This window comes from Acipenser ruthenus, chromosome 10 (assembly GCF_902713425.1).
Source record: "Acipenser ruthenus chromosome 10, fAciRut3.2 maternal haplotype, whole genome shotgun sequence".
Taxonomy (NCBI): Eukaryota; Metazoa; Chordata; class Actinopteri; order Acipenseriformes; family Acipenseridae; genus Acipenser; species Acipenser ruthenus.
The window spans coordinates 40,638,071-40,656,212 of record NC_081198.1 but is presented as its reverse complement, the minus strand read 5'-3'; the positions used below and the strand labels follow the sequence as shown (position 1 = coordinate 40,656,212).

Genomic DNA, 18,142 nt, shown 5'->3' with positions numbered 1-18,142 from the left:
TTTGACCCAAACTCAATCCTACCACTAGGTTAAAACATAAAGCACAAGAAACTCACAGGTCTGGCAATCACTGAACCCAAGTTAATTACTGCTCTAAAACAGAGGTACTGTAAATGTCTTCCAACAAACTACTTTTTAGACAATTAACATAACTACTGTATTGAATGCTACAACTTGAACTGTGGGCTTGGAATCGATTAAACGACGATGCTATAAATGTTAAGAATGTTGGTCATGCCGAGGTACTTTTTGATAGTACCGACACCTATCACGATTTCCTTTTGCTAGGCTATGCTAACGACCTTCACCCTTGTACTCTCTGAATTTTCTGAACCATTCCTGGGGCATAAAGTCAATTTCTATAAAGACCTTGTAATTTCTGGGCCAACCAGTTGTTCTCCTGCTAGCTAATAATGTACTTCAGTATCTTAAGAAACATTTCCTTGAACATATAAATGTTACTGTGCTACTTTGTCCAGAGGACTTAACCGTGAATTCTCATAGGGTAGGACTATGTGTTGTTCCCCGAACAGATTGTAACTGCAGAACACCAAAGGCAGCAAGGAACCTCAAGTGAAAACTGTTTGTTTCTTTATTGCATCAGCTGCAGAGTCACTTACAATTACGTCTCACCCGAAAGACGGAGCACAAGGAGGTCAAGTGACTTGCTTAGGGTCACACAATGAGTCAGTGGCTGAGGTGGGATTTGAACCAGGGACCTCCTGGTTACAAGCCCTTTTCTTTAACCACTGATCCACAGCTATAATAGTAAATACACAATGATGACTGGTTTTGATAAAGTGGTCAGACATTTCAATGCAATTTAAGTTCTTGCTTTTCCTTTTTATTAAAAATACTCAAGTAAGCCAACCCCACTTCTTAGGTTGATAGATTTATTCTTTCACATAACATATAATCAAGCATTACACCTCAAGTGTGTTTATGTACTGATTAATAGCAGATAAAACAGCACACTAATTTTGGGATGATGACAAAGACAACTTTACTTACTTTTCCAAAAGGTTCAGCTACAACTTAAAAAAAAAAAAAACAGTATGTCAAGAATTTATAAAAGCATTCTTGATGTACAATAATGGGATTGATACCTTTTAATAGCATTAGCTGATATATACAAAATTTACTAGATTTAGGTCTTGAGACCAGAAAGGACTCTTCCAGATAAAACTGAAAAATAAAGAAAATTCCTTTTATGTACACACAAATGTGGTGTGATAAATAGACAAAAATGAATGTCCTTACACAATGTGTAATTCCCTACAAACATTTTTGATATATTACCAATTCCAACCCTCTGTCAGTCCCCCACCATTTTCTTTTTCCTCTGTCACTGGAAAATGTATGCAAACACATGATTATATAAACATGGTGCTAGTAATGCTGAAATAAATACAAATTTCACTGAAAATGCACTTTATATAAAAAAATACTGAATATTTGTATGGCACAGCCAGCGCTAAGAAACAGTCTGACTAATCAGAGCCTTTTCACATCACAGAAAAGTCAATAGCTGCACACAATCAGTAAACAAATTCAGCTATTTTTAAAAAAGGACCCCATCGCCATTTAACACTTGCAATTTAAATTATTCTAGCGTGTAACACTTTAATTGTGTAAAACAAAGATGATGTCAGAGACACAAAAGAACTTCTAGCAAAGGGAGTACTACAAGTAATTTTTATGCTGCCACTGATGGTTGACAAGTGATAAGCATTCTGCTCAAATCAGTGTGCTTATGTATGTGAGGCAGGGGGTGGCTTGTAAGTGGAAATAACAAAGAAAGCCTTCTTACTTAACCTTTTAATAACTAAATCCATGAAACAGAAAGACTATTTACAAAAAACATTTGCTCAAAATGCCTTATAGATTGTTATCTTGGGATTTGCTTGCCTACAGAAAGCAATGATGAAAAATAAAACACTATTATGTAGCCTCAATAATATATGTCCTTATACAATAATGAAAAAGGTCCTCTCCTCTTGGTTTTATACAATGGCTATGGGAAGCTTTAATGCAGTTTCCGTCTGAACAGGGCTGAAGAAATACCCAGCGGTTTGATGTCACCATTAGGGGAGAAAGCAAGGCATCACCAAACTTTCTGACTTAGAAAGCACTCAAAACCGCTGACTGAGTGAATCATTACAAGGTCCCAGATAACAGATATCTGTCGCCATCCCAATAATTACCACCAAACAGGACAGACAGAGAGAGAGAGGTATAGTGGACACCCATAAGATTCATTGCAATTGTATTTTCTCCCCAATATGACAAGACTACTTTTATCTGCTTTAACACAAAAGTCCAATACTGAAGTTTCATGAAAAAGGATAATGAACAATTACTGATGAGTATTTCAAATGAGACTATGTTCATTTACAGTAAAATCAGGCTATTCAGGTTTTTCTAAATCCTTCCAAGGACATATGACAGTTCATTAATTATTCTTGGAGGACCCACTGTCTTTATGGAGGCTTTTGAAAGTACCCAATAATACCAAGAAAGTTATAAGGATCATTCAAATGTAATCCCAGGTCTAGTTGAAATTCTGACCCAAACATTAAGGGCATATTCACGAGGATGCCTGTTGGTCATGCAACAGTCAGAATTGAATGTTTAATCCCGATTCATGTGTACTTTCTCTTTAAAAAAGTCTGCTCACATAGAAAGCACTCATACTCACTAAATTATAATAATTAGATTACAGTTCTTTGTAGGTGGTTAGTGCTTCAAACGAGAAAGTGTGTTCCAAATATTTTAGGTCAACATAACCTAAATCAACAGCACATGAATAAACTTGTATTACAAAATGGCCATGTAAAGAAAGGATCATTAAAATAGCACAGCCAAAAAATATTCATTGTGTAATATTCACATTATGTTGAGCATAGATGACAAACTAAAAGTTTAGTAAAATTCAAGTTGTTTTGGAAACACAGACCAACCAATCAGATGCTACCACTCAACTAGGTCACCTACAATAGATTAAAGAACTTGCGCTAAGGAACATGGATGAGTGGTTCTCAAGATGTACTCAAATGTAAGGATGACATGCATTTGCATAGGCGCGTCCATTATTATACCTCTGTGTCACTGGGGATATGCATCACATCAATGAAACACCTAATTGGATTGTAACCAACAAATAGTATACTAACGTGTCATATGGAAAATTGCATCACAGGCACTGATGTGCGACAGGAAAGCATTCCCCAGACCTTGTCCTGCATGGGCTCCCTTGACGAGTCCTGCAATATCCACCACATTAAGAAATGCAGGGACTTTGCTAAAAAAAAAAAAAAAAAAAAAAAAAAGTAAAATAAATCACACATTAATACAAAATCAAGTACAAACCAACTATTCAGTTCAACTTTAGATTCCTTAAATACGATTAATTGATTTAAAAAAAGGATTTTTGTCTTTAAAGATATTATAATTTATTACATCAAATTCCTGTAACGTAATTGTTTTTCCAGTGCTACCTAGCCTGCTACACACAGAAACATATTACAAGTAATAAATGTTAATAAATGTTACCTGGCTGGTTTGTGGTATTCACAGAGATAATCGAAGCGTTCATCAGGTACAGGCACTCTGCTCTCGTTTGGATCGATAGTACAGAAGGGAAAGTTTTCTGCAGATGCCTGACTCTTTGTTAGGACATTGAAAAATGTTGATTTCCTGCATAAAATATAATAAAATACTTGTAACAGGTGACATTAAGACATTCACTAAAATAAACTTAACCAAGGCTTATGAAACGGCAGCAGTTATATCTGTTGTACCACAACAGTGACAGTTTAGGGAAGAGATGGTGGGATGCCTGCAGTTGTGGAGTAACTATCCTCAGTGCTAAAGACTGTGGAAACTGACTTGAATCCTTGACAAATCCCTTCCTGCCAGCAACACCACGCAGAAAGGAGTTAACACTAGAAGGAGATGGCAACATTGGAGGTATTAGGCTTTTCAAATCCAGTCTCTCCAAGAGGAAATTACAGTGAAGGTATGTTTAAAAAGAGTTAAGAACATATATATTTTCTTATAAATCGTGTGACAATGTGATCTTTAAAATCTACGAGCCCTTCCTACACTCTCTCTCTCAATATATATGTAAAGTAGGTGGGGCAGTAGAGTTGAAAGGTCACATTATAACGATTTTAATGGAATGAGGAAGTATGTTCAGATGCCAAGGTACAATACAATCTACATTCACTTGCTTTAATAATCTCAAATGCAAAATATATTTCTTGAAGTAAACAAGTCATCAAGACTTGGACAACTGTATTATAATTATGTAAAACAAATAGTTACGGTGGAATCTCACATCATTCACTTCCGCTGGGATTCCAAATCATTCGATACTGTACAGCTTGGACAAACAAACGACACAAAGGGGAGCAAAAGCAGCTTGTAGCCGAGCCAAATGACTGTCAATTGAAGGGAAGTCTTACTCAGTGAGTGGAAGTGGCACTTAATGATAATTATACATTTTTAAATGTCAGTTATCGTTAAAAAAACAAAAAAAACTACAAAAAAAAAAAAAAACAACAGGACTAAAACAATTAAAAGACCCAATCACATTTCATATTAACTATAAACACATGCAGTTTGCTTGGAGTCTCCCACTTGGACAAAATCCTTGACTCCATCTCAGATTTTATACAATCGAAAGTCTGTATGCTCTTTTTGTATGCTCCAATGTACCCTCTTATTGCTTCAATAATTAATCAATTTCAATATTCGGATGAATATGCACTTAAATGAACTGATTGGGGGATATTATGACAGAGAAATATGAAAGTCAAAAAAAGCATGTATCTTCATGTTAAATTACAATCTAGTATAAATAACTCATTGAAGTAGCACACAGCCTGCAGCCTGTGGAGATTACAAGTGCATTTTGGTCTGTTGCTCGACCTATAGAGTATAAACTTTCAACTCACCCATATTAAAGTTTTTTTTTTCTTTAGATTGAATTTAGTCTACTACATCTGGGTAACAAACTAGAATCAAGAACAGAACTATATGGTACGTCAATGAGATAAGACTGACCTACTTCCACATCATGTAATAAGTGTTTACTTTTATAACATTCATACTGTACCAACATACCCAACATTTGGCAATCCAACAATTCCAATCTTCAAACTGGTCCCGAATCTCCCAATAAGTGGAAGCGCCTTTGGTTCTTCCCCTTTCTTGGGAGGCATCTGAAACATTAGAGACCAAATAATGAATATGCATCTGCACGCTGGTGCAGTACATCATGTAAAACAGACTTACCTTTTTTGGAGACATGTTTTCAGAAGTAATGTCAACACATGTATATATATAACCGAGTCAGTCTTTGAGATAAATACATTCCTTGAGAACAATTAGGATTTGGGAATGCACCAGTACCGAACTGGGATCCCAGTGAAATAACTGAAGCCCGACCAGCAATACTAAAATAAGCTACAGGCAGCTGGGAGCTGAAATTGTATCCGCTGCTGACCCTGCTACTTTCTATATTTACTACGTTTATGAATTACATCATTTAGAAATTGATTCAACGGCAGTAATTAGCACTTCGGCTTGGACAGGAGTCTGTTACATAAACCCCAGGTAGCAAGCAACGATGATACATTAGATTTTATCAGTTGAGTTACTACGATAGAAATCCATGTGGCAAACTCAGTACAGCAGGCTCAGCCTGCACAGGGAAGTGCGGCCTGCTCCTTCCATTCATCTCTGCCGACCGCCAGCAGTGCCGACATGGAATAATATCATTATAAACACACGTCTGGAAACACACGAATTGACCATTGTTACATAACATACATTGGAAAACGTGTAACTTCACCTTGAAATCTAGTTTGTTCCGGAGTTATGAACAAATAATAAATACTGTACAACCATGCACACCGTACTCTCTTTGCAGAGAACCTGAAAGAGAAAGGATGAGGTCCGCCCCCTGACCTGAAAATCAACATAATCGTGCCTCCTATTGGTCAAAACACCGAAAACGTGAAAGGCACGCAGCTTCAAGTTTATCCCACGAACGTTGCGTCATTGAAGCAAGGACTACCAGTGAAAGGGCTGGCAATCGGGCTGTATAGTTTTGCTTGCTGAATGTCTGTAGCATGTTTAAAGAAATCGTTTTATATTTGTTCCATATGTTGACTACTGTAGTTTATAATGGCATTTGCCGCTAGTATTAGCTATCAACCTATTTGGAAATCGCATATACATAAAATAAAGTAAAACGTAAATATTTTTATTTTCAAATTCCAAAACACATTATCACAGCATCAGTGACCATTGTTTCCACTTCTATGCTATATCAGGGAAACTGGTGGGGGTCAGTCTGCAGCAATATTTACTTGCAAAGATGTGTCAGCCTGTAAATTATTCCTGTTCTCAAATGTAATTATTATTATTGTTATTATTTATTTAGTTGGCAGACGCCTTTATCTCGTCATCATTTTATTGTACACATCCAGGCTTAACATCCTGCCTGGAGGGGAAACCCATTGAATGCTGGATATATTCTTGTGGAGAAAGAGACAACAGAACTGGCAGAAGGCACAGGTGTCGTTGTCCATCAAATCAACAGTAAGGCCACTCTTGAAATCAGGACTTTATCAGGACTTTAAGGATGTGTTGCAGTAAGGATATCTCTGTTAAGAAAGGGGAACAAGACTAAAAAGCTAAAATATGCACAAGAACACAGAAATTGGACTATGGAACGATGGTCAAAGGTGCTTTGGACTGTTGATGGATGGACAACGACACCTGTGCCTTCTGCCAGTTCTGTTGTCAATTCAACGCTTGTCTTCTTTCTATTCCTTAAGGATATTATCTTCAAGTGTTGCTCATCCTTGTTAGACAGCTTTTGGTGTCTTCCAGTCCTGGGGTTTATCAATTACAGATGAAGTTGCTCAGTACTTGTTGACTATGCTTCGGATACCACACCTTGAAAATTGAGTGATGCAAGCTATTTCACTCAATGTTTTTCTTTCTTTATGCAAGTCAAGGTTGTTATAATTGTAGAAAATACTAGTGGAGGCTTTGAGTAAGCCTCATAATGAGTAAAAAAATGCAACATGTCTACGACTTTTGCACAGCAGTGTATGTAACTCACACAGGGTACTTGGCAAACATGGTACTCTGAACCTATTTCAGCTGGTATAATTTGTAACAGCTGGCTTTTGAAAATCTATTAACCTGTAGAGCCTAAAGAAAGTGTATAGTTATGTTTTAACATTGTTTTTAAAGATGGTAAACTCAGTTTAGTAATTTGTATAATCTAAGTTAGTGTTCAATGAAATACAAAGTGGTTTGTTCTTAACCTACAAGAACTGAATAAAATACCTTTTTATGATCAAGCACTCATGATGCCTTGTTTGGATCATTTTTATGAAAATGATTTTTTCATTTAACTCTATATTGACAAATGCTGATTTCAGGCAACACAGTTTTACAATTATTTGCCTCAAACATTGGTTACTAACCCCAAGACAGCCTTACCTTATATCATAGTCAGAAACCAACTTATGTGACATATTACAGTAAAATAAATACATAATAATAATAATAATAATAATAATAATAATAATAATAATAATAATAATAATAATAATAATAATAGTAATAATAATAATAATAATCAAGAATAAAGGAAATGGGAGTGGAATACTTTAAGGAAATAACCACTTATAGTATCTATAACATGATTTCCCCAATAAGACATGTACCGATCCACCTTCACAGTTTGCTGTCAGACACAAGGGAAGGAACAATAGTAAGCTACTCTAGTTATAGCTGTGTCTGTCACACACGAAAACCACAGTAATCAGTGTTAGATGAGGAAGCAAGGGGGTAGAATACGGGTCTTTAACCATGCCAGTCCTGAATTCTTTTTGTCGAAATTAAGTTCTATCATTTAAAAAGGTACTCGTTTATTGAGTATACATGAGAGCAGGGCATTTATTAATTTAGTTTTACACATATTCATTAATTATGCACTCAGACTGGGACCTGGGTTCCAACGCGATTTCCGATATGTTACGGGGCTAAGATAAAGGGTTAAGTCTGGTGTTGCTGATGTAATATGTTGTTTGTTCTTTACTTCAGCTCCCACAAAACCATAGTTAGCACTTCAAAACATGAAGGAGCTCATGAACAAATAGAATACAGTATGTGTGTTCTACGGTATTGAGGAGCATGGCTTTAGACCATGTTCATATGTAAATGATATCTGATTACTGCTCAATTCTTTAATGTATTCTGTATTTTAATCACGATAAACTTTAACCTTTTTAGATTTTAAGAAAATGATGTTCATGTCCAGCACAATTCAGACATAAAAAACAAGCTTACTTGTACACGTAATACTAATTGGAAGCATGCAGTTATTGTGTGAAATAAATTAAAATACATTTCTTACATGATACTTTGTCATACTGTTTACTTAAATGGTTTCATATCATATAATATATAATGTTTGTACAGTATTGTTCAAGAACCAGAAAAAATACAGACGCAAACCCAACTAAATATTTATTTGAATTAGTTCAACGGTTTACAGAAAATATTAAAGTGAATGTGATTTGGAAACACTGCCTTTTGATTTCCAAAAAGGCTGTAAAAGTAGCTGTTTTTGTTATTCTTTATTAGCATTAGTTCTTAATGGTTTATGCGATTAAATTCCGAACGACATCTGCCCATAAACCACACAAACTGAACTCTTTTGACGCGTTATCCCAGATAGCTTGATAAATCGTTATTGAAATTAGGGTGGGTATCCACAGTTCAACGAACTGCTCTTTATTAATGTTCAAGTCCTTGGGCATTATCTGCATGCAGTGAATACTCCTGTATGTTGTTTTAGCACTTCTTCACCATGGCAATATGGACAATTGTATTAGATTGCTCTCATTTTAATGATGGAAAATCGGTTGAATCACTGTTAACGCCAGTATACTTATAAAACTTGGTTATCTTTGCTTTTTGATTATTCAGACATGCAACAATTTGGAGAATTTCGAGTTTTGTTGTTATGCAATTTAATAGTAGCTATATGTATAAAATATAATGTAGACTATATGTTCAATTACTGATTTGTTTTTTAAAGAAATTGCGTAGCCGTAGCATGGCTTCAAAAGATATGGCTGTTCTAGTAGATTCGTGTTTATGTATGCTGGCCTATAGATTTATTTTGTTGCTGTCTTCATGATTCATAAAATATGTTTATTGCGTGAGGTTTTGTGACTTACCTTATCCAATAGATTTGTGCTTGCTTGTTTAAAGCATTAGGCCTATATTGCAATTACACGTCACATCGTTCGAAATATCATCCAGTATCACGTGACGCTTACACATATACCAATGTTTAATACAAACCTTTATAAGATTAAAAAAAAATAATAATAATAACTGTTGGAAAGTAGGCAACACTAAATTTAAAAACAACATGCACACTGTGATGACCAAATAAAACACAGAAATTAGATTATAATCTCATTGGCCTCATAAAATAATAGGTTTCATCAGTAATTTAGATTGTGGACAGAAAGTCACGTTAACGTATTATGTCATGCTTGTGTTTAGGTGTAAAGATTAAACGGATTCAGTCGAAACAGATCACATATGGTCTTAAAAATAAGCAGGATCTCTTTAAACGTGTCTACGGATAAATAGGCTTTAATAACCGCACAAAGAAGTTTTTTTTTTTTTTTTTTTTGTTATATTCTTAATTTGACAAATAATTAAGCGTGTTTGTGGATGTAAACCCTAACACCTTAATTGAACGGTAATACATTTTCTGTCGAACTCCTAATGGGATTTAAGTATTTATCCATGTTCTGGTCTCTTATGCATTTTAGGTTTATTTAAAAAAATAAGACAGCTGGGCAAAAGCCTAAATTACTGAAGCTTTGGGAAATAAATGACACCAATAAACGTTTATTTTTGTGGTAAAATGTATAACCCGAAGTGAAAATATTTTCTTATCCCTTGTCAAACTAAGTAAGATTAATCCTTGATACATATTCCTTTTAAAAGTAAGTTAACATAAACCTGTCAAATTATCCCATGCCTAACCATTACCACTGAAGGGCCACACTGAGATGCTGAAAATGGAGAAGTATATTTAACTCTCAATTGATTAAATATATGTTGAGTTTAGCCTTACACACACACACACACACACACACACACACACACACACACACACACACACACCATAAATTAACAGCAACATATTAATTACATGTTATACAAAGAAGCATTTGGCTATATGTGATAGTCATCTTCTCTTTAATCGCAGTCGATTTGGTGTTTTCAGAAATGCACACTAAGCCTGCCTAATATTTGATATAACCATTTATAGACCATTTAAATGTGTATAGGATCAGTGATTCTGCTTACATTGTAACGATCGGTAGGGGTAAGCTATATGAATTGATTAGTACTTCAAATGCGTCTGTATCTCAGCTGATGGAAATGAAGATGTTTTTGCATAGGCTATTATTTCAATCAAACATTTTAGAAAATGCACTTTTTAAACCACGGATTGGGAAGGTATTGAAGCGTTTAGCCAGGATCGCCTGCCTACCTCGATTCGACGATTTGAAATATGTTGTTGCACTATATAAACACATTCGTATAAGCCTTTGTAAACCGTTGTTTTTTTGCTGCGTTTATTTTGCTGTGATTTAAATGTACAGGTTAATGTAGTTGTTGTTGTTGAATTTGCATTTTAATTACATATGTTTTTACAATTCAATCAAAATAGGTACTTCAAATTAACAGGTAGGCTCACGAGAACTTTTAAGATTATGCAGAACAGATTATGTGCTTAGCTGTTTACAAAGCAGAAAATCTTTTTATCCGCCTTTAGGTAAAAGGTGAATTAATCCGTTCGGCTACCAGCCGAGTCTTTCATTGGTTTCTTAATTCCAGCACCCTGTGTCTTTTGACAGACTGAAGGCGAGGCTCTAATAACATAGAAATGAAGCAAGTCGAATTGCCTTTGTATGAAGTTTTATTATAAATAGACCTGGATTAATCATTGCGCTTTTGTTGTTTAACGCTGTGATGGATGTACGTTCAGTCAAAGGCTGATTCCAGCATCACTACAATAGATGCAGAACGTTTTGTTCTGACCAAATAAATCATTCACATTGTTTAAGGTACATTGATCAATCTAATGACTTATAATAGGCTCCTAATTGCCACCAGAAAAGTACCACACGCTTGTATTTGAAGTGCTTCAGTATTCCATCTAAGATTTGTGTTGAACCCACAATGGCTTCAGTGATATAATCTTCTTATTACAGACACTAAAAAAGAGTGTTCTAAAAACACAATTTTAACATATGAATAGATAAAATACTTAGTGTGTTTTTTGTAGAATCGGGAAAATTCAAGCCATTTAATCATCATTTACAATAAATGTCATATGCACCGTATCCACTTAAATCATCTTCAGTGTAGCCTATTTAATATACACACGTGTGATATGCATACCTAAATATCTGTACTGAAGATGTACACCATGCATAATCTTAAGAATATCGGTATTAACAAGTTAAACAAACCGTTTTCAATTCTGATATAATTCAGTGATGACTACCACTGATCAGTAAAAGTAATTGCTTATGTTAGTATTGGGATGTAGACCTACATTTGTTAATAAACCGATAATGGAGAGTATGATTCACCTGCATATAAAATGTAATGCATTTTTTCAGGAATACCTATGCTAGACTAATCCTGTTGTGAATCTTCTCCATTTTCTGAATGACATGTTATAAATCTCCAACGTAAAACAAGCAGAAAATAACATACATAAAACACACACACAGACACACACACACATATATATATTTTTAATACACCACAACATGCCATTATTTAACTATAATGGTGTCGTTTGGTTCCCTTTTTTCGATTCAATTTTTAGGTCGAGGAGCTCGGCGCTTTTTCCAACAATGTAGTTCACCACCGATTGAAAAAGCAGTAGGATGTTGAATAATCTCAGAATAATCGCTCTAATTAAAACACTGCACTCTAGATTGAACATTCATCTTCCTCTCTCTGACAAACGAGCTCCCTCCTTTAGTTCACGGCGTCCTTTAACCCCAGATAAAATGCAAAGATCTCAGATAATTCACAGAGATGGTGCAGAAAGAATTACTGCAAACAATGGATATCCGAGACAAACATTTGTGGTATTTCCCCACAAATGTGGTTTTCCAAAGGCACCCGTTTTGATACTCTTTAAAAATGTAGAAATATAACCCTAGTAACCTTTATTTTATGAGAGCGTTTATGTTCGCCTATTTCATCAACAAATTAAACTCCACAAAATAGTTAATATCCATTATGTTCAAATCTTTTATAAGGTTGCATTTGCATGTCAAAATAACACGTCTCTGTTACCTGCAAAGGTAAATATTTATTCCATCTGAAAATGAATGCAACCATTTGATGGTGTTCACTTTTTAATGTCCATGAGATATATATATATATATATATATATATATATATATATATATATATATAACTGGGGTAATGCAAAGGAACCTTTATGACAGGTTTGATAGAAGCTCACAATATAAACCTCTATTTGTTTCATGAGATAAAGTATACAATCTAAAATAGTAACACAAATGTAAAAAATCCGAGCACCTGTAATTAAAAAAATACGTTATGCTTTGTACATTTCTATGCGGTCTTGCAATTTTGCATTTCAATCGAATTTGTTTATGCAGAATAGACGTTTAACAGCGCTAATTTCACTAGTCAAATTGCCATGATTGCAAAAAGGAAGCAATTTTCGAGCTCCGTGCTTGTGAGTCAAATAAATTGTTTTATATTCACCTCTCCATAGGTGGGGATTTAAGGCACTGAGTCTTTCCACAGATTGCACTTGGGCTGACTGGCAGCATTCAGGCGCTATAATAGAGTCTTATTTGGCCGTTTTGAATACTGTAATGTACATGGTTTGCTGAAAGCAATTCTCCCGAAAATTGCTTCAACTTTTAAAAGGATTGATGATTCACCCCAAAGCTACCATTGTTACACTGTCATTACCCCTAAATGTTTGAACAGCCAGCGGAACACATTGGCATAATGCATTGATTTTTTTTTTTTCAAATGCCTTCTTAAGTGGAACAAAGCAACTGGCAATGGGAAGATTTCTGTCAAAATGTACTCTATTTAAATATAGCACAAGCCATCGATAATTCATTAATCGTATAAACTATTACCCCCCCGCCCCCCACCCCATAGAATACAGACAAAACTTTGAAAAATGTCCTATACCCCTAATTAAACCCATGGATTGAAGGATTCACCTGTTGTAAGAGAGATCCTGACACGATCCCGGGTCGACTTTTGCGCGCGCCTCCTATATTTCCTCCGACAGTTTTTCCAGAGGAGACAGACATAAAGTCCATATGATTGAGGTTACGGTCCCCACGGGTAAGCTTCAGTTAGTTTCATTCTTGATGTAGAGTTCAGTTCGTCAATTTAATTTGCAAATTTATACGATTAGAGTGCTATAATATAATTCCAGGTACCTCCAACGCGCATTTCGATGTCGCTTATTCTGAGAAACACACTCTTGTTACCAAGCGCAGAACACACTGGGACAGATACATGGTTTATTTTTTCTCTTTTTTGCTGACATTTTATTACTATGAAGCTGCATAACAGTAGTTTGTAAAATCTGAAAAGAACAACACAACGTATCAACGTACACATAAGTTAAAAAAAACACTTGCTATTATTAATGATCTCTGTAAATGTTACACAATTACAGTTATAAGTAACATAAACAACGTGCATTTAGTAACAGAACGTACATAATTGTATAAAACACGCTATACTGCTTCAGTTTCTATATAGTTAGACACTCATTTTAAAATTGTCCATTTGGAAAACCACACGATAAATCGTAACTGTTTGAGTTTTAAAAATCCATCTTTGCTTTAAGTAACACGAAATGTTTAAAGAATGAAAGCAATGCCTATCGTAATTCTACATATGTTAGTCATTATTTAAGATAGCCACAGAAGTAAAATAAATACAATTTAAAAGTAGAATTGCCAAGAGCGCATTACAATTATGTGGACCCTTATGCTTACCCTTTGGAGAAATACAACTCTGTGCGTAAAAATGAACAGAGTAGACGAATCTATAAAATATAAAGATACTGAAGCATGTAGGGAAAAAAAACCGATAAAAAATACCCGGGTTCTGAGGTCTTGAATGATGGGTCCAGGCAACAGTTATTGATTGACTTGCAGCTACAGTACTTCTGTCATTTCGGGATCCCTTATTGGCCAAACTCTGCTCCTTTGCTGCGCTTCCAGCATTTAGATTGGCTGGGTGCTCTGACCAGCTGTACTTCAAAGCGAGCGCGCTCCCTACAACTAGGTAGTTAGGAGCTCTGAGCCAAGAGTGCAGTCACTAGTGTAACTGGAGTAAAGGGGTGAGGAAGAGCGATCAAACTCTGACACGCACAGCGCAGTCTACTTTTTGTACTGCTATATTTCAGCACAAAGCAGGCCCTGGCTATGGCAACGTCTATACTTGGGGTAAGTTAGAACAAGATGCAGTAAATTAAGTGCTTGTAAAGTTTGCTTTTAGTTTACTTTATCATTGCAATTTAGTTGGCAAGTCAATAAATACAACTATGTGGATTAGATTTTTGTTTTGTTGATTTATGTTATTTAAGCGTAACGAAACGTTATTTCTGATATGATGATTGAAACTTGTAATGAATTCAAATAGGTTACTGTGTGTGTCCTTAATTATATATTTTAGGCTAAATCGTTTAGCTGTGTTTTAAGCTTTCTGTTTACGTTACCCACAATGTTAATTGTAAAATGTCAACTGGAATGATAAAAAAAACCCCAAAAATAGAAGAAAAAAACCAAAAAACTTTTGTCTATGCTATCCAGGCTCTGTCAAAAAATAGATTGAAATTTCTCGATACAGTATTGCTTTGATTAAAAAAATAATAATAATAATAAAAAAGAAACGGAATATACAACTGTATTTAACTGGCAAAAATACTAACATTAACATAATCGATATATTTATTGTGAGGTTCTAGACATTACTGAGCATACATTTGATCTCGTTTAATATATGCTTACTTTTAAATGAAATACATTTCAGTCTGTAATAAGGCTTATGTTTGCAATCAACAGTTTGAAACTTTTCTGTTACCAGGAAGAACCACGATTTGGAACTACTCCTTTAGCCATGCTGGCGGCAACTTGCAACAAAATTGGTAGCACGAGCCCACTGACTACTTTGCCTGACTCCAGCGCGTTTGTAAAGGGCGGCTTTCATCCCTGGAAGAGATCTTCCAGTTGTAACCTTGGGTCTGGACTCTCCGGGTTCGCTGTGACCACAAGCCGAGGATCCACCGGACTTACCTCTAACGCTGGCTCAGCCAACAGTGCTTTCTGCATAACGTCCACCTCCCCGACCACATCGGCATTTGGTGCCGACTACAGTAGCCTGTTTTCAAACTCAGCTAGTGTCACCTCGCAGGACTCGGGGCAGTCGGCTTTTATCTCCAAAGTCCATTCTACAGCTGAAACCTTGTACCCCAGGGTGGGAATGGCGCATCCATACGAATCATGGTACAAATCTGGCTTTCACTCCAGCATCTCAAGCGAAGTTGCCAATGGAGCGTCACCTTGGTGGGATGTTCACACCAACCCAAGCTCGTGGCTGGAGGTTCAGAACCCAGCCAGCACTCTTCATTCTGGGGCACCCCAAGCTTCCCTCCACTCCCAGTTAAGCAGCTACAACCCAGATTTTTCTACTTTGACTCATTCTGCGTTTAGCTCCACCGGGATAAGCCCTACAGCTTCTCACCTTCTGTCCACAGGGCAACACCTGCTGACGCAAGAAGGTTTCAAACCCGTTATCCCGGCATACGCAGACTCCTCCACAGCCAATGTCATGATTTCAGGAGCCGCCACGGGGATTGGAGGCTCAGCCAGATCTGCAAGGAGGTATTCGGGCAGGGCAACTTGTGACTGCCCGAACTGTCAAGAAGCAGAGCGTCTCGGGCCAGCCGGGGCCAGCCTGAGAAGGAAGGGGCTCCACAGCTGCCACATACCAGGTTGTGGTAAGGTCTACGGCAAGACGTCTCACCTCAAGGCCCACCTGAGATGGCATACTGGGGAGCGACCGTTTGTCTGCAACTGGCTCTTCTGTGGAAAAAGGTTCACAAGGTCTGATGAACTTCAGCGGCACCTCCGGACTCACACTGGCGAGAAAAGGTTTGCTTGTCCGGTGTGCAACAAACGTTTTATGAGAAGCGACCACCTGAGCAAACACATTAAAACCCACAGCGCCGGCGGAGGAGGCAAAAAGGGCAGCGACAGCGACACTGACACCAGCAACTTGGAAACCCCCAGATCCGAGTCGCCGGACCTCATTCTAGAAGGGGTGAACAGAGTGCAGGGAAAGAACACCCCTATACAAACCGAATCATAATCAACCTATTTTAAGAATTATAAACTATTTGGGATATATCTTGGCTTTAACAAAAAGCTAAAATAATTGACGTTAAACTAAAATTGTAAAGTTTATTGAATATGAAAACGGGTTTTTGGAGTTGGGAAGCAAAAATGAAAATATGAAAAGCAACGTGGTCAACGTGAAGATTTCATATTTTAAATCAGAAAATCTGTAATTGTACGACTAAGTTAACAACAGAAACGTGCCATGGAAGAGAAACTATTTTTTGAAAAAATTAAGAAGACCGGTATCCTATAGTAATTATATAAATATGATAATAGACTGTTCGTCTAAACCGGCAAGCCCAGAGTTGTTGTAAAAAGCCGAAACAAAAGACTTGTTTGTAAGGAACTGTGAAAGGTGAGGAAATCTGATGAACGCATGTGGACTATTGTCACACACATTCTTTGTACAGATAATAATATTAATGAGCACATGTTATTATTTTATTTCTTGTAAATGTTAATCTAGTTTTGTGGCTCGGTTCCTGAAATTCAGGGGGTTTCCTTTTACTTTTGATGCACTTTGTGGATATCAGTATGTATGTAAAAGAGTATTTAAAACGAGTTAACCATGCCTTTACTTCAAGTAATTTTGACCCTAACATTTTAAAGAGATTTGAACAATTTACTTGTACAAAATTGCGCAAGTATAAACTTTCTTATCATTAAAGAAATCTAATCATCAAATCGATATTGATATTTGTTATTTTATGAAATTATTTTGGGCACCTAGTTTGTTTTTGTTAATATTCAAAAAAAAAGTATTTATATTTTTAAAAATTTGTATTTTATTTTATTGCAATGTGTAACTCAACAAATATGTCTCCACAGTATGCAGTTACATTGGTAAAGCAAAGTTGACTTTAAATATATATATATATATATATATATATATATATATATATATATATATATATATATATATATATATATATATATATATAGGCCTATATTATTTATCAGTGTTACAAATCACAAATAGAGACGTCGATCCAACGAAATCAATATACAACATGCTATTATAAAACCAATCGTGTATTCATTATATATGACTACTTATATACAACTACTCAGAAGAGCTGACGACGACCATGCTTTCTCCTCTGAATACATCGGTAGTTAATACCCGGAACATACATGAAAATCCTGTTAAATGTTATTAATTTTGACTGGAGCACAGCAGTCCCCAGTGCCTTGTATTCCCTATCAGGGATTCATGTCTTATCAAATATCTAATTAATCTCCTAGACACCATTGTTCTCCCAACTTTATCTGCGCTTGTCCAAAGGGAAAACTCTCGAGTGCAGTGGTGACAAAGCTCCATTGAATGTCTAGTTTAATTGTACAAAATAACCGCTTCTATTTGCATGTCAAACGGGAAACTGGCAAGAATACATGTAAGCGGTTTGAAGCAAAAAAGAAAGAAAAAACGGGACACTTGATTTGATGCTATAGGAAGATAACTGTTCCATTGCTTTTGAAGAGGAAAAAGATGTATGCAAATGGAGAATTTGAAATGCTTGTGTCGCCGTGCAGTCAAACGGTGCTCGCATGTTATTTGAATATCAGTAGCTCCACACTGAAAAGGT

At 36.0% G+C, this 18,142-nt stretch overlaps 2 protein-coding genes across 4 annotated transcripts in view; one reads left to right on the top strand and one right to left on the bottom strand.

Moving 5' to 3' along the window:
* LOC117410887 (obg-like ATPase 1) overlaps nucleotides 1-5,994 on the bottom strand; it is a 38,991-nt gene extending 32,997 nt beyond the window's left edge. Inside the window, exons 1-4 of one of the 2 annotated variants that reach the window (XM_034017800.2) lie at nucleotides 5,858-5,994; nucleotides 5,128-5,225; nucleotides 3,553-3,696; nucleotides 3,174-3,301 (exon numbers count right to left, since the gene is read on the bottom strand). In XM_034017800.2, the coding sequence (XP_033873691.1) occupies nucleotides 3,174-3,301; nucleotides 3,553-3,696; nucleotides 5,128-5,225 (370 nt within the window). In that variant the 5' untranslated portion in view covers nucleotides 5,858-5,994. Of the gene's footprint in view, nucleotides 1-3,173; nucleotides 3,302-3,552; nucleotides 3,697-5,127; nucleotides 5,226-5,835 lie in introns of both variants that reach the window. The other variant, XM_034017809.3, reaches the window with a different exon arrangement.
* Nucleotides 5,995-14,459: 8,465 nt separating this feature from the next.
* LOC117413270 (transcription factor Sp9-like) lies at nucleotides 14,460-17,261 on the top strand. 2 transcript variants are annotated; one of them, XM_034022206.3, is made up of 2 exons: nucleotides 14,460-14,603; nucleotides 15,244-17,261. In XM_034022206.3, exons 1-2 carry the CDS (start codon nucleotides 14,583-14,585, stop codon nucleotides 16,525-16,527), a joined length of 1,305 nt encoding a protein of 434 aa, XP_033878097.1. In that variant the 5' UTR covers nucleotides 14,460-14,582; the 3' UTR covers nucleotides 16,528-17,261. The 2 variants fall into 2 exon arrangements, with proteins under 2 accessions (XP_033878097.1, XP_033878106.1); XM_034022215.3 differs by having other exon boundaries at nucleotides 15,222-17,261.
* The last annotated feature ends 881 nt before the right edge of the window (nucleotides 17,262-18,142 follow it).

Coding starts and splice junctions, on each gene's coding strand:
- LOC117413270 (XM_034022206.3), top strand. CDS start 14,583: ATGGCAACGTCTATACTTGGG. Junction 14,604..15,243: donor TGGCAACGTCTATACTTGGG/GTAAGTTAGAAC, acceptor TTCTGTTACCAG/GAAGAACCACGATTTGGAAC.